At 38.2% G+C, this 12,882-nt stretch overlaps 1 protein-coding gene across 10 annotated transcripts in view; it reads left to right on the forward strand.

Annotated features, from left to right (window-relative positions):
* The window catches only part of VDAC3 (voltage dependent anion channel 3), a 34,839-nt gene that overhangs the window by 2,177 nt on the left and 19,780 nt on the right, over positions 1-12,882 (forward strand). For 2 of the 10 annotated variants that reach the window (XM_037886348.2, XM_037886349.2), the window contains exons 2-5: positions 5,180-5,291; positions 8,758-8,829; positions 10,751-10,800; positions 12,256-12,258. In XM_037886348.2, coding sequence (XP_037742276.1) covers positions 5,258-5,291; positions 8,758-8,829; positions 10,751-10,800; positions 12,256-12,258 — 159 coding nt within the window. In that variant the 5' untranslated portion in view covers positions 5,180-5,257. Of the gene's footprint in view, positions 1-5,179; positions 5,292-5,572; positions 5,685-8,757; positions 8,830-10,750; positions 10,801-12,255; positions 12,259-12,882 lie in introns of those variants that run through there. The other 8 variants (XM_007064184.4, XM_043536387.1, XM_037886351.2 and 5 more) reach the window with 5 other exon arrangements.

Here is a 12,882-nt window from a genome sequence, read left to right on the forward strand (position 1 = left end):
AGTTAAGGTTTGACCCTGGTACCAGTATTGAGAATATTTGCAAGAAAATGAGCTGGAGATAATGCTTGTCCCATTTGTTTTTTTTAATGCTTGTAATTTAACTTATTTCTCTATTTAAGATCTCACTTAGTTCCTTCCAAATTTCAACAGCGTCAGCAATAAAACAGCTATTCCCCTGCATTTTGTTCAAGGCTTCAGAAATAGTCTTCAGGGTACTCCGCATGAGTTCAACATTTCTCTTAAGCCCAATGTTGAGAACTTCGGCTGTGACTGTGTAATCTGTTTTTTCACAATTTTATTCACAAAGTGTCATCAGATTAGGCCAGTTCTTGATATAATGCTCAAAACAGTCCATTACTGAGTTCCATCGCTCGTCTTGTGGCAGAGTTAGCGTGGTTCCTCCCACTCTTTTCAGAGCAGCTGCTGCAAAGTGATTGTTACGGAAGTAGTTTGCAATTTCAACAACGTTAGCCTTTATTTCTGGAACACTGAAGTCTTTGGCTAGGAGGTGCATCAAATGAGCACTGCAACCATATTGCTAGCTTGGGACTCTCTTCACACTCTCCTAGATTTCTTCTCATCTTGGATACATTTGCAGCATTGTCTGTGACCAAGCTGCATACTAGACGTTTTAATTTATTTTCACAGTTTGTTATAGCTTTTACTGCTGCTTCTTGTAAGTAGTCTGCTGTGTGCGCATTTCCTGATGTATCAATTGTTTCTGTAAGGAAGACATTCCCTTCATCTGTTGTCACACAAGCACATACAACAGGATCATTGTGGAGATTGTTCCACCCATCAAGACTCCGGTTAACAATTTTACCCTCTAGACATTTTGCACACTGTTCAATTTCTCTTTCATAGACTTTATCCAGCAATTTGCATGCGACATCTGCGCTTTTGGGTGGACTGTATCCTGGTCTTAATGACTGAACCATGTTAATGAAGTGTGGGTTCTCAATCATACGGAAAGGAGAGTTTGTTGCATAAACAAAGCAGGCAATTTTTTCATCAGTTACCTCTTTTTGTAATCTGCTGGTTCTTATTGCAAGCTTATCTATGGTTGCTTCTGGATGGTGGAGTGTTTTTTTTCTTTTTGCTACAGGTGGTGTACTGTGGCTATGTGACATACATGATGTGACTGAAACACTATCATTGGCAGTTAACTCTGAAACTATAGTTAATAGAAAATGATAGTTAACTTGAAGGTGGATAGTCTTCAGAATCCTGTATGTTGAGGATGGATTCTCCTAAACAAAATAAGTCAATGTAGTTATTTAATTATTATTACCATACTGCTCATTTAGTATTACTCATTGCATTCACTGACACTCAGTAATACTTTAAAGGTGAAATTGTAAAAGGAAGATCTGCCTATTTCAGCTATTTTTTTTATCACAGCTGCATCTAAAATGATATTACCATAGAGTAACAACTATATGTTCTGCTCAAACATGAGAATTCAAAAATAGTCCAGAAGGAAGACAGGCAGTCCTTAAGAAAGAAGTATGAAATAAAAAAAGTTTACCAACCTGAAGATCATGCATGTTCAGACACGTTCCTTTCATCATCTTCAACACAGCTTCGTCCTGAGAAGGAACACTTCTCATGATGTTGTTTCATTCGGGCAACAAGGCCTTGCATTTCTTTGTTGCACTGTTCGCATTTTGCACACATGCCTGTCTCACCCACTCGTAGAGGAACTTCATTAAAATATTCCCAAACTGGGTTTCCTTTACGGCCTGCTGCCGTTATAGGTTTTCCCTTCTAGTGAGAGAATGGTATGGTAGATCTCAAATCAGTGAAGACTACACTCAGGAAGACCTCAAGACTTCTGGAATATGCTGCTCCAACAATTTCACTTTACTGCCTGTCCCTCCCTTCTCACATTTATCTCCAGATGACTTCTCCTTGTCCAGATCTATTCCGCCCCCAACAATCTTCTATTCATTGAACATTTTGAAACTTTGCCCTTTTAGAGAGAGGTAAGGGATTGACTCTGTGTACACAAATTTGCAGAGGGACAATAGGGTTGAGGTCTGTTGTTTCTCACCTCTATGTATTTATTTATTTACTTAACATGCTTGTTAACAGCAAAAATGTTTTTATCTCTGGAGACCCAAATGGACAGTTTGAGAACTGCAAAACTAAGCATCTCTGATGGTATCTTCTAGACTGAGCACTGAGTCCCATTGGGTGGGTAGATAGATTAACCTAAATAATCTATACAGAAGTCCCTAGAACCCCATAAAATGGGGTCCCTAATCCATAAACTATTGGAACTCATTTACAAAACTTTTTCTTAAACGTTACATGAATGTATCGTCTCATACTATAGAATTAGAATTTATAATCCATATTCGAGATATCATTGAGCTATAATGCATCTTAATTAAAACTATCTTTTTCTCCTCAAAAAGCATTTTATCAAAAAAATTGATTTTTAAAAAAAGTAAAAATAATTGATTTTTTTATCTACCCTGGCACGTTGAGTGGCATAGTCTAGCATGTGATACTACAATCACACACTCAATAGATATGCCTGGGTTGTAATGCAGGCAGATGACTTTTCTCCCTCTTCCTCCTCCCACTGGAAGAAGATCATCCCTGGATTCACGTTGCTGGGACTCCGAAAGAATTTTTAGTTCATTTTGATTGCTCATTCAAAACCAGTGTCTAGAAAACCTTATTCATTCTGAAAGTACTACTGCTACTTTCCCAAAGGGTGTTTCTGCCCTTGCAAAATGCAGAATACTGATATCTTTAATAAAGACAGTATGACTACTTTTTCAGTATTTTGGCTGGATGTTATTAATTTGACACTCCCCCCCCCCCCCCCCCCAAAAAAAAAAAAAAAAAAAAAGGTATTTCTTCCTCTTTGAGCAAAGTCTGAGAGGTGTTTGAGTCCTAAGCTGCTGCAGATTGCACACACAAAGCTGTTTTTTGTTTCCGAGCTGCTACAACTGTCTGATGAAGTTTAATGGAGAAAATGTTTGATTTAATTCCTACAAGTCTAATAATTTCACTACAAAACTTTATCGGGTAAATGTAGGCACTCTTCAGTGTGGAAATAAGAATTTCTTATGTCAACAGCCACCAGGTATTCACATTGCCTTTTGGACTTTGCTGGGAGAGGGAATTGCAATGGAAATATAAATATTGACTTTTTTAACGTTTTTGGGAAGCTGAAATCCATATACATTTTACATTAAATTTGATAAGTGCTGAAAACATACAGGAATAAAGGAAATGTCAATCTAAAATTTGATCATTTTGATAACTCTTTTGCTTACCTCTCACCCTGAAAATGCTTAATTATAGTATGAATAGAAGCCTGTATTTTCATGATCAGAGATTAATCCTCCATACTGATTGAAATGCAGCATTACAATATTGCAGTTGATAGTAGCAGAGTTCTTATTGTGTGCCATAGTGTTTTCGTTGACCACCTATCACTACAGTCTCTAAAAACAAGACCACGTTTCTTCTGTGGCTACTGTAGTGGTTAGTGATGTGGAAAAAAAGAATGTGAAAATAAACTTGTTTAATGTGACTGCAGCTTAGTTATGGCCTTCCATTTTGTGTCTCTGCTGCTTTATTTCCTCTCCCTTTGTGTAACCGTTTACATTTTATCAGCATCAATTCTTCCCTTGTTGTCTGCAGCACATATTGCTCTAGCTTTTCGAAGGCCTGGTCTAAGCTAGAAAGTTCTACCAATATAGCTATTTCAGTTAAGTGAGGGGGGGAAGAGATCACATCCCTGATGAACATATAGCTATGGCAGCAAAATCCCTAGTGTAGATGCAGTTATACCTGCAGAAAAGTCCGTTTGTCGGTATAGCTTATTCTGTTTGGGGAACTGGTTGAAACTATACACACCAAGGAACTATTGCCGGTATAAGCTGTCTCTCCATTAGGAGAATTTACCATTATGTCTCCGCCTGTATATCTCTAGTGGCAAACCCTTTTAAGTGTAATCAAGGCCTAAGTCACTTTGCAGCAAGGTGCATTCATTTAAATCAAAGTGATCATTGATTTTAATCATGATTTAAATTAGCAAACACAAAACTTTGATTTAAATAATTTTAAGTGTTTCGCATTTGTACTTAGTTATCTTTGTTTGATAACCTTTAGAACATTCATTCCCAGCTAAATATAGCCCTTTCACTTAGGGAACTTAGTCGATCACAGTCTTTGAAAGTGGAAACTCCCACCTGTGGCTAGCAGAAAATGCTTCTGCCAGAGGCCTGACAAATACATCACTCTTGTGAAAAAAGCAGTTTTTCAGACCACCATTTATGAATCACTGGTAACACTGATTCGTACTAGCTCTAATAGTTCCCTAGAGAACAGCTGCTAAAGTCCATTCAGAAGTTGAGTTGGGGAAGAGTAAAACTGTAATCCAAATGTGACTTCCAAAATCTGATATCTTGTGACTCACAACTGAAATAAGTCACATGCTCAGATTTCCATTGGTCCCTAGAATTACCTCTCTCAAATGATATATGTAGTATCTTGCCTTGAAATGGTCATTGTATCTCAGACCAAGCAAAAATTTAGGCCATTTACCCAGTAGAGTAGTTGGGATGCTGAAATCATCCTTTACTTACACCAATCTGCCTTTGCTGCTGAGGTGTTGGATCCATAACTGGTGGTGATAGTCAGCACCTCCTTCAGGGATGGCACGGTACAATTCTCCCTTAAGCAAGCATTTGTGAGGATGCTGCTTGTGCATCTGATGAGGGCTTGTGCAGAGCGCCATCTTTGGTATTGGCTTTTGCTTGTATATGTGCCTAATACATTTATACATTTTTTAAGCCTCAAAAACAGTTACCGCATAAGTACAATATCTGCTTTTACACTTTCCTGGTGTTGGCTGTGTTCTCTTTATTTTGTTTGCTTTAATTCTTAGTAATGATTTTAAGTTATTGAGCTGTTTTGAAAACAATGGAATGAAAAAATTCTGACAATAATAAACTTTAAAAGGTAACAGCAACTTTTTAAAAAATTGTGGAATAATTTGCTCCTGGCTCACCTCAACAGTTCTTTGGTAAAAATCAGGTTTTATATCAGAAACGCAGCCTGCTCCACGACTAGGTTGCAGATGCTGCTGTAATAGTATAGGTAAAACTTGTCCTTCATCTTTAATGATGCATCAATTTTTTTCCATATTTGACAGGTATAAAGGCCTTTTATAAGTTCACATTTGAGACGTACATAATTTATGACCTAATCTTCGTATAAGGAATCTGCAGTCATGTCCAGCTGTTCTGTACCTTCTAGACCCACAGGTATATGTGTGTGTGTATATATATATATATATATATAGCAGAAGGCCAGCTATTAAAAATAAAGAGGTTCATTAGAGAGTGTAAATTATCTCAGCTATGTGTAATCCATCCACAAGATTGAGTTGTGAATTAATTCAGATACTTTGTTGATATCCTTGCATAATAGCCAGGATATGTGACAGAAAGTGAACTTTGTGAAGCAGTTCTGCGTTTGATTAGTTTTGTCTTTTTGTGAGTGAAGTCAGAAACTGCTTGCTGCAAGAATAGATTTCTTGTCACACAAAGGTCAGAAGAACACAAGTTTGCTCTTCAGCAAGAGCGTGGGGGAAAAGAAACCCAACAATAATAAGAAAGAGACTAAACAGTAGCACTGCTGTGTAGTTCAAAGGAAAGGTAAGTGGTGTGAGTATTTGAAGGGAATTGATGATTTTAAGGATTTTTACCTCTTAGTTTGCATTATTATTATTCTCTTGGATCAGCGGTGCTTTCGGTGTAATATAATTTATCAAGTGGAGGATTGCAGATATTTCTAGTGGCAGCTGTTCAAGAGAAGATCTGCAACAAATGAGCCATTCAGCTGTTGGTTAGTTAGTCCTTTCTGGAACAGAAGCTACCACAGTAACATGATGGATGTTTAAGATTTGCCATTATAAATCCATATTTCTCAGGCACAAACTCTAGAATAGAAGCTACCTATGTTTCTTTAATGTGAAGCCACTAGCAGAATATATTTTAAAATGGTATTTAATAATATTTAGGTAGTGACACCAATCAAAAGGATTGAGACAGCCAACATTAAAACTAACACTCCACTCATAATTTTCAGTTTCTGGCTTTTTTCTGTTTAAAGTTGAGACACAAACAGTTATTTATGTTAGACCATAGTCTCATTTTTTCTTGTAAGTGCATTATCAGAGAGAGAGACTCAGCAAGATCCTGGAACGCCACCTGGAACTGGGGTACCGCTGAGCCCTCTGATCCACCAGCCTGGGCTCCCTGTCACATTGTGCTGCTGTGACAAGTTGCAAAGCCTGCCAAGCTTGCACTTTCACAAGCATTCACACAGATAGGGACACACCCAGCCGCAGTCACATGCAGGCTTTCTAACCACCAGCCTAGGACCCCAGAGCAGTACTGTACTGCCCTGGTCAAATCTGGCCAGAATGTGGGTTTAACACCCAGTCCGCCTCTCCCTCAATGTAAAGAGGACCATACACACTTTCCCTGGATGCCTTAGTTCAACACACACTGGTTTGGATTAAAATATAAAATAAGTTTATTAACTACAAATGGATACATTTTAAGTGGTTATAAATGATTACCTAGTAAATAAAACTGCAAACTGAGTTTAACATACCAGATAGATAGATAGGATATGAATTAACAAATTCTCACCCTGATTGATAAACAGGCTGTCAGATTCTTAAGACACAAACTGCCTTGGCTTTGCAGCTTGGGTTTCCCAGGTTTTCATACACAGGCTAGAAATCCCTTTTAGCCTATGACCATTGCTCCCTCCTCCTCTTCCCCCTTCCCCCGCTTGTTCAGTCTTTATTCCTCAGGTGTTTCCAGGTATGTTGTTGTAGGGAGAATGAGGTCCCCTCGTGATGTCATTTTCCTCCTTTTATATCTTCTCCCCACCTGCTGGAAAGCTCTTTTGCTGTGAGCTGGGTCAAACAGTTCCCATTGTGTAGTGCTATCTTTGAGAGGTTTCTATTGTACACAGTTTCTGGGGTAATCCTTGTGCTTGTGTGCATTTCCTCAACAAGCCATTAGCATTGTTTGGCCTTTTTACTGTTGTACCTGAAAGGCTGCTTGTGGGTGTTTTCAGCCTCACAACAAGTTTCAGTAACACATACATAGCCCAACTTCATAACTTCACATACGATGATAGCACATACAATCCAGCGAGATATTCATGTCTAGCGTAAGAACGTAACGTAACATAGCAGATCAAGACTTTTAGAATGATACCTCACAAAGTATACTTTGTACAAAACATATCCTAATTACGTAACAGTGGTGAATATTGGGGTGCCCGGGTGTGTCAGTCACATCCACATACTGTAGACAGATGTCCCTTTTGTATTTTCCAAAGCTCTGGAAGACTACCTGAGGGGAAGAATCAAGAAAATGGCGGGGGGGGGAGGGGAGAATCTTATACAGTTCTAAATTGGCTTTTAGTTAATATTGGACTCCATGGACTTTCATTTTGCTGATTCATCAACAATTTAGATAATGGCATAGAGAGTACACTTATAAAGTTTGCGCACAATACCAAGCTGCAAGTGTTTTGGAGAATAGGATTTAAACTCAAAATGATCTGGAGAAATGGTCTGAAATAAATAGCATGAAATTCAATAAGGACAAATGTGAAGTACTCTACTTAAGAAGGAACAATCAATTGCACACATACAAAATGGGAAATGACTGCTTAGGAGGGATTACTGCAGAAAGGGATCTGGGGTCATAGTGGATCACTAGCTAAATATGAGTCAGCGGTGTAACACTGTTTCAAAAAAAGCAAACATCAATCTGGGATATATTAGCAGGAGTGTTGTAAGCAAGACACGAGAAGTAATTCTTCCACTCTACTCTGCGCTGATTAGGCCTCAACTGGAGTATTGTGTGAAGTTTTGGGCGCCACATTTTAGGAAAGATGTGGACAAATTGGAGAAAGTCCAGAGAAGAGCAACAAAAATAATTAAAGGTTTAGAAAACGTGACCTAGGAGGGAAGATTAAAAAAATTGGGTTTGTTTAGTCTGGAGAAGGCAAGACTGAAGGGGGACATAACAGTTTTCAAATACACAAAAGGTTGTTACAAGGAGGAGGGAGGAAAATTGTACTCTTTAACCTTGAGGAATCAATGAGCTTAAATTCAACAAGGTGGGGTTAGATTGGATATTAGGAAAAACTTCCTAACTGTCCAGGATAGTTAAGCACTGGAATAAATTGCCTGGGGAGGTTGTGGAATCTCCGTAATTGGAGATTTTTAAGAGCAGGTTAGACAAACACCTGTCGGGGATGGTCTAGATAATACTTACTCCTTCCTTCAGTGCAGGGGACTGGACTAGAAGATCTCTTGAGATCCCTTCCAGTCCTGCGATTCTATGATTATTCACCACCATGGGCTATGTCACCTAGGGCCCGTATCAGAACGGTTCCTATCATGAAAGCAGCATTCAATTATTGGAACAGAAATGGAGTCAATACGTTGTTGGGTGCTTTCTCTGATACAATATTAGCAAATTCTGGGACAAGTACATTGCAAGAGTTTAATTCCATTCCTGGGGTACAGTGTTTCTGAATTATAGATTGGCTTATGTTAAATTTCTGATATGATAAAATACCTTTTGTTCTTTCTGACAAAACAAGGTGGAAGTAAGGAAGGTCTCTCTCCGCTTAGTAAGATTTTTCAGCTCTGTCTTGTAAAATCTGGGTTCTCTCCACTTCCAATCTTTTCAGACCCAATGGCTGTCCCACCATCCTACTGTGACCTGGGGAAATCTGCCAGGGATGTATTCAACAAAGGATATGGTAAGCAGCATGATCATATGTTGATGCTAATAAACTTACATTTCTTAGGTGCCTTAACAAAAGTAATAACATTATTTACATATGTATTTAGTGAAATATTTTGTGATAATAATGTGACCAAATAAGTACAAGTGAAGAAGGAGAAAAAAATATCTTGTGCTACTTACTGAACATATTAACACATCATAAATATGTATCAAACTAGAAAGGAAACTGTTTTGAGTCTTGCCCAGAGAGATGCCACAAAATGTAATTTGAATAGTGAGAAGTGTTCCAGTGTCTTCAGCCTTTTATAGAGTGCTTCTCACCTTCTTTATTTTATACAGGGATATGTATAATTAGGTCCACCCCCACCATGGAAGTTGCTGTAGCAGACCATTGGCAACAGACGATCCCCTCAGATAGAGTGCTCCTATGTTGTTTGAGACAAAATTATGTGTGATGTTGGACACAGTACAAATAGTTTAGAGCACTTTAAACTGGAAAATATTTTATTTTAAAAGAAAACCAGAAAGTCTCTCGGGGAGGAACTCTCTGCTTGAACTGTTCTCCTGTTTGCAGTTCTTGGTAATTTACATAAACAATGGCTTAATGCAGCATTTACATTGTTTGTGGCATAAAACTGGCACTATACAGCTGATAAAGAAGTGGCTTTTTTTTCTGTATATGTATATTTATGTATTTTCCTGGATCTTGAAACTGGATTTCTTCCTAATTGATGATCGTTTCTCCATCTGCTGTATATGTCATATTAATTCATTTGGATAACTGTCTGCTTTCAGAGATACAGCCCATCTCGTGGGGTAGCTCTCTGTATTTTCATTTTCTGTGACTGGTTTAAATTATGGTCAGTTATGGGAATCCTGAGATTGACAGTACAGTGACATGTCATGAATTCTGAAATCCTCTATTTTGTGAAATGTTATTAAACAATGTGTGAGTGGGTGCGTTTCCCAAGCTGGTCTAAAACGAAGTTCACACACTGTAAAGTCAAAAACTCACCCTGTTTCTCAGACTTGTCTTTTGTTAACAAAGATCAAACTATATTTTGACAAATTTCAGCTCAAGCTTTCTTTCTAGTTTTAGCTGCTTCTAGATTTTTCAGCCTAAAGAGAGAGCAAATGTTGTTCTGGGATGTGTAAACAAAGGAATATCAAGCAGGAGTAAGGAAATGGTATTATCTGTGTATGTGGTATTGGTGAGACTATGACAAAAAGATGGTGACAAATGGGACAGCTTTCAGAAAAGAGCTATGCAGATTATTTGAGGGCTGGAAGACCTGCCTTGCAGTGAGAGACTTAAACATGTCTGTTTAGCTTCTAAAAGAGAAGGGTAGAAGATGGTTTGATCCCAGTCTACAAGTATCTAAATGGAGAAAAGATATCTGATAATATCTTCAGTCTGGAAGACAAATGTCTAATGAGATCCATTGAAGCTAGACAAATTCAGATTAAAAATAAGGCACAAATATCTAGCAGTAAATATGATTAACCATTGGAACGATTTATCAAGGGGTAATCACTTTAAGTCTCAAGTAAAGATTGGATGTTTTACTATCAATATGCCCTAGCTCAAGTAGATGAAATTATTTGGCCTGTGTTATGCAGCAGTTCAGACAGATGATCATAATGTTCCCTTCTGGTCTTAAAATGTATTAATCTAATTCAGGACTGCTCAGCCCACACCCTCGTTGTACTCTAAAATAGACGCTTCTGCCTCCCTTACATCCTGATGGGTAGTGAGCCACCTACCTTGGTGAGTCATCAGAAACCATTTAATACTTTCCCAGGAAGATCAGCACCTAGTAACAGGGTGGGCTGTTTCGAGCGAACACTCCCAACCTGTTTCATACTGGAGTAAGTGTCTATCCTATTCTTGTACATTGCAATGTAATAGAAACTTGTGAACTTTGCTGTTTCAGGATTTGGAATGATCAAGTTAGAGCTGAAGACCAAGTCTTCCAGTGGCGTGGTGAGTACTGAAGACTTTCAATGACACCAGTGTAGCAAAGATGAGAGTAAACCTCTTTAGTAACAAAAGTAATTCACTGGTATTTACTACTTTTCTGTTTCATCTCTCATTTTAATGTCTGGAGGTGAGTGGTGTGCTACTAGAATGATGTAAAGAATTGGTGTCCCAGTATTTTCTATGTGATCTAAACAAACTTTCACATAGCATACTGTCATTGTTAGGATTTGCATAGGTACATTTGTTCACTCTTCCATCTTCGCAGTGTCTTCACCCCAGTCTTCAAAATGGGTTTCCATTGTCATGCTTCCAGTCATGTGTGTTCTCTCTCACTACCTTTTTATAGCTAAATTTGTTTCTGGCTCACATCTCTGCTTATGGATGCAGGCCAGATCATCCACCACTGTTAGTCTGGATTCACAATCCTGCATTAACTATTTATCCAAAGGACTCGGGACACCAAAAACCTTTAGCTAAGTGAGGTTTTGGATGAAGTTGAGAGCCAGCTGGCTGGCTTTGCAAAAGCTATACTCCCAAGTTCCCACCATCAAAATATTGCCAGAGACCTTCGCTGGATTTAAAGGGAGAGTTTGACTCTTTTAAACCATTGGTGACCTGGGGGACATAATTTAGCTAGAGTTTTATTGTGCTTGGGCTTGCATTTCCAGCTCTGTTCAAAATGGATTGAACCTTGCTCCTTTATGCTTATGCTGCTAAGCTTAATAATAAAGCATAGCATTTCTATAGCATCTATTACATGAGGCATTGACAGCATTTTACATGAAGTAAATCTCACGGGATCTCTGAAAAGTACAAAATATCATAATCGCCATTTTACAGAAGGGGAAAATTATTAGTTCCCCATGATCTCACAGGAAGCCTTGACAGAGCGAGGAATAGAATCCATATTTTTTTACCTTTACCCTCGAGAATATCTCCCCACTAGGCACACTTATTCTTGCATGGTCTTTTGCACTCCTGTGCATGCATGTCTACAGTGCCATCTATGCTTGCTTCACTCACGTTACTTTTCAACCTCTACCGTGCCCCGTTTGCTTCAGCTCTCCCTTCTGGTTGTATGTTCACACCTCAAATATGCACAAACAGCTTAATTCATTCTTATAGCAGAAGGTAGCTTGTTATTTTGTAGTTTGTCACAGTTAAGTGGAGTACCACAGTGAGATAGTAAGGATATGGGGAATACAAGTTTTTTATTGTGACTGAAATGGAATAGCTGCAAAGTACAAAATATCAGGTTTTTTTAGACAGTTTGTTTAGCAATGCATTGTAATTTTCAAATGCTAAGAATATTATACTAAGGCTGTGGTGTTAAATAATGGCCAGAATGTATACAGAAAACATCCAAATCTGCCTAAGTTTGCTGATTGATCAAAATCCTTAATTTCTCAAATGTTTTCTCCCCTTTCCATGCAACTTTGGTTTTGGCTACTTATTCAGCTGGTAAGAATAGTGATTATTCTTGTGTGTTTTTTCCTGTTGTCACTTTCTAATGGGGTTTCCTGCTTTTACATACTTTGCTCTGGACTGTGACACACATTGACATTCCTAATCTCTTTAGGAGGTGAAGGAAAAATGGTAACTGACATGAAGCATTCCTGTGTGCATGGCTTGCACTCCACTATAACCCAATTGTATAACACAGGTATTTAAAGTCTGTGTCAAAGAACCATAGAAACACAACAAAAATAAGAGGAAAGGAATCTAGAAATTATGTGGTATAGATAACATTTTCTATTATTTCAGAATCATGGTTTAGCATTTATAATATCAGTATTTGCATTAACAATGAAAGAACAACAGGCTTGTGTGGGATGGAAGTGAGTTGAGGTCCAGAATGAGGGATGTGCCACATAATTGGGTACAAATGGAAGCTAAACTCTGTCTTGATATAACGGCAAGTAGTTTTACTGTGTGCTGAGCTATCTTTAAGTTTGAGAGGTAGAACCTTCATATACAGCTTTCGTTCCTTCGCAGACTTTTCTTTCAGATGTTGTTGCTTCATACAGCACAACTGGTTCAATGTCCTACTAAATGTCTCGTGTTTTTCTAAGATGTCTGCCACAG

Source organism: Chelonia mydas, chromosome 26 (genome assembly GCF_015237465.2).
Source record: "Chelonia mydas isolate rCheMyd1 chromosome 26, rCheMyd1.pri.v2, whole genome shotgun sequence".
NCBI classification, from domain to species: Eukaryota; Metazoa; Chordata; order Testudines; family Cheloniidae; genus Chelonia; species Chelonia mydas.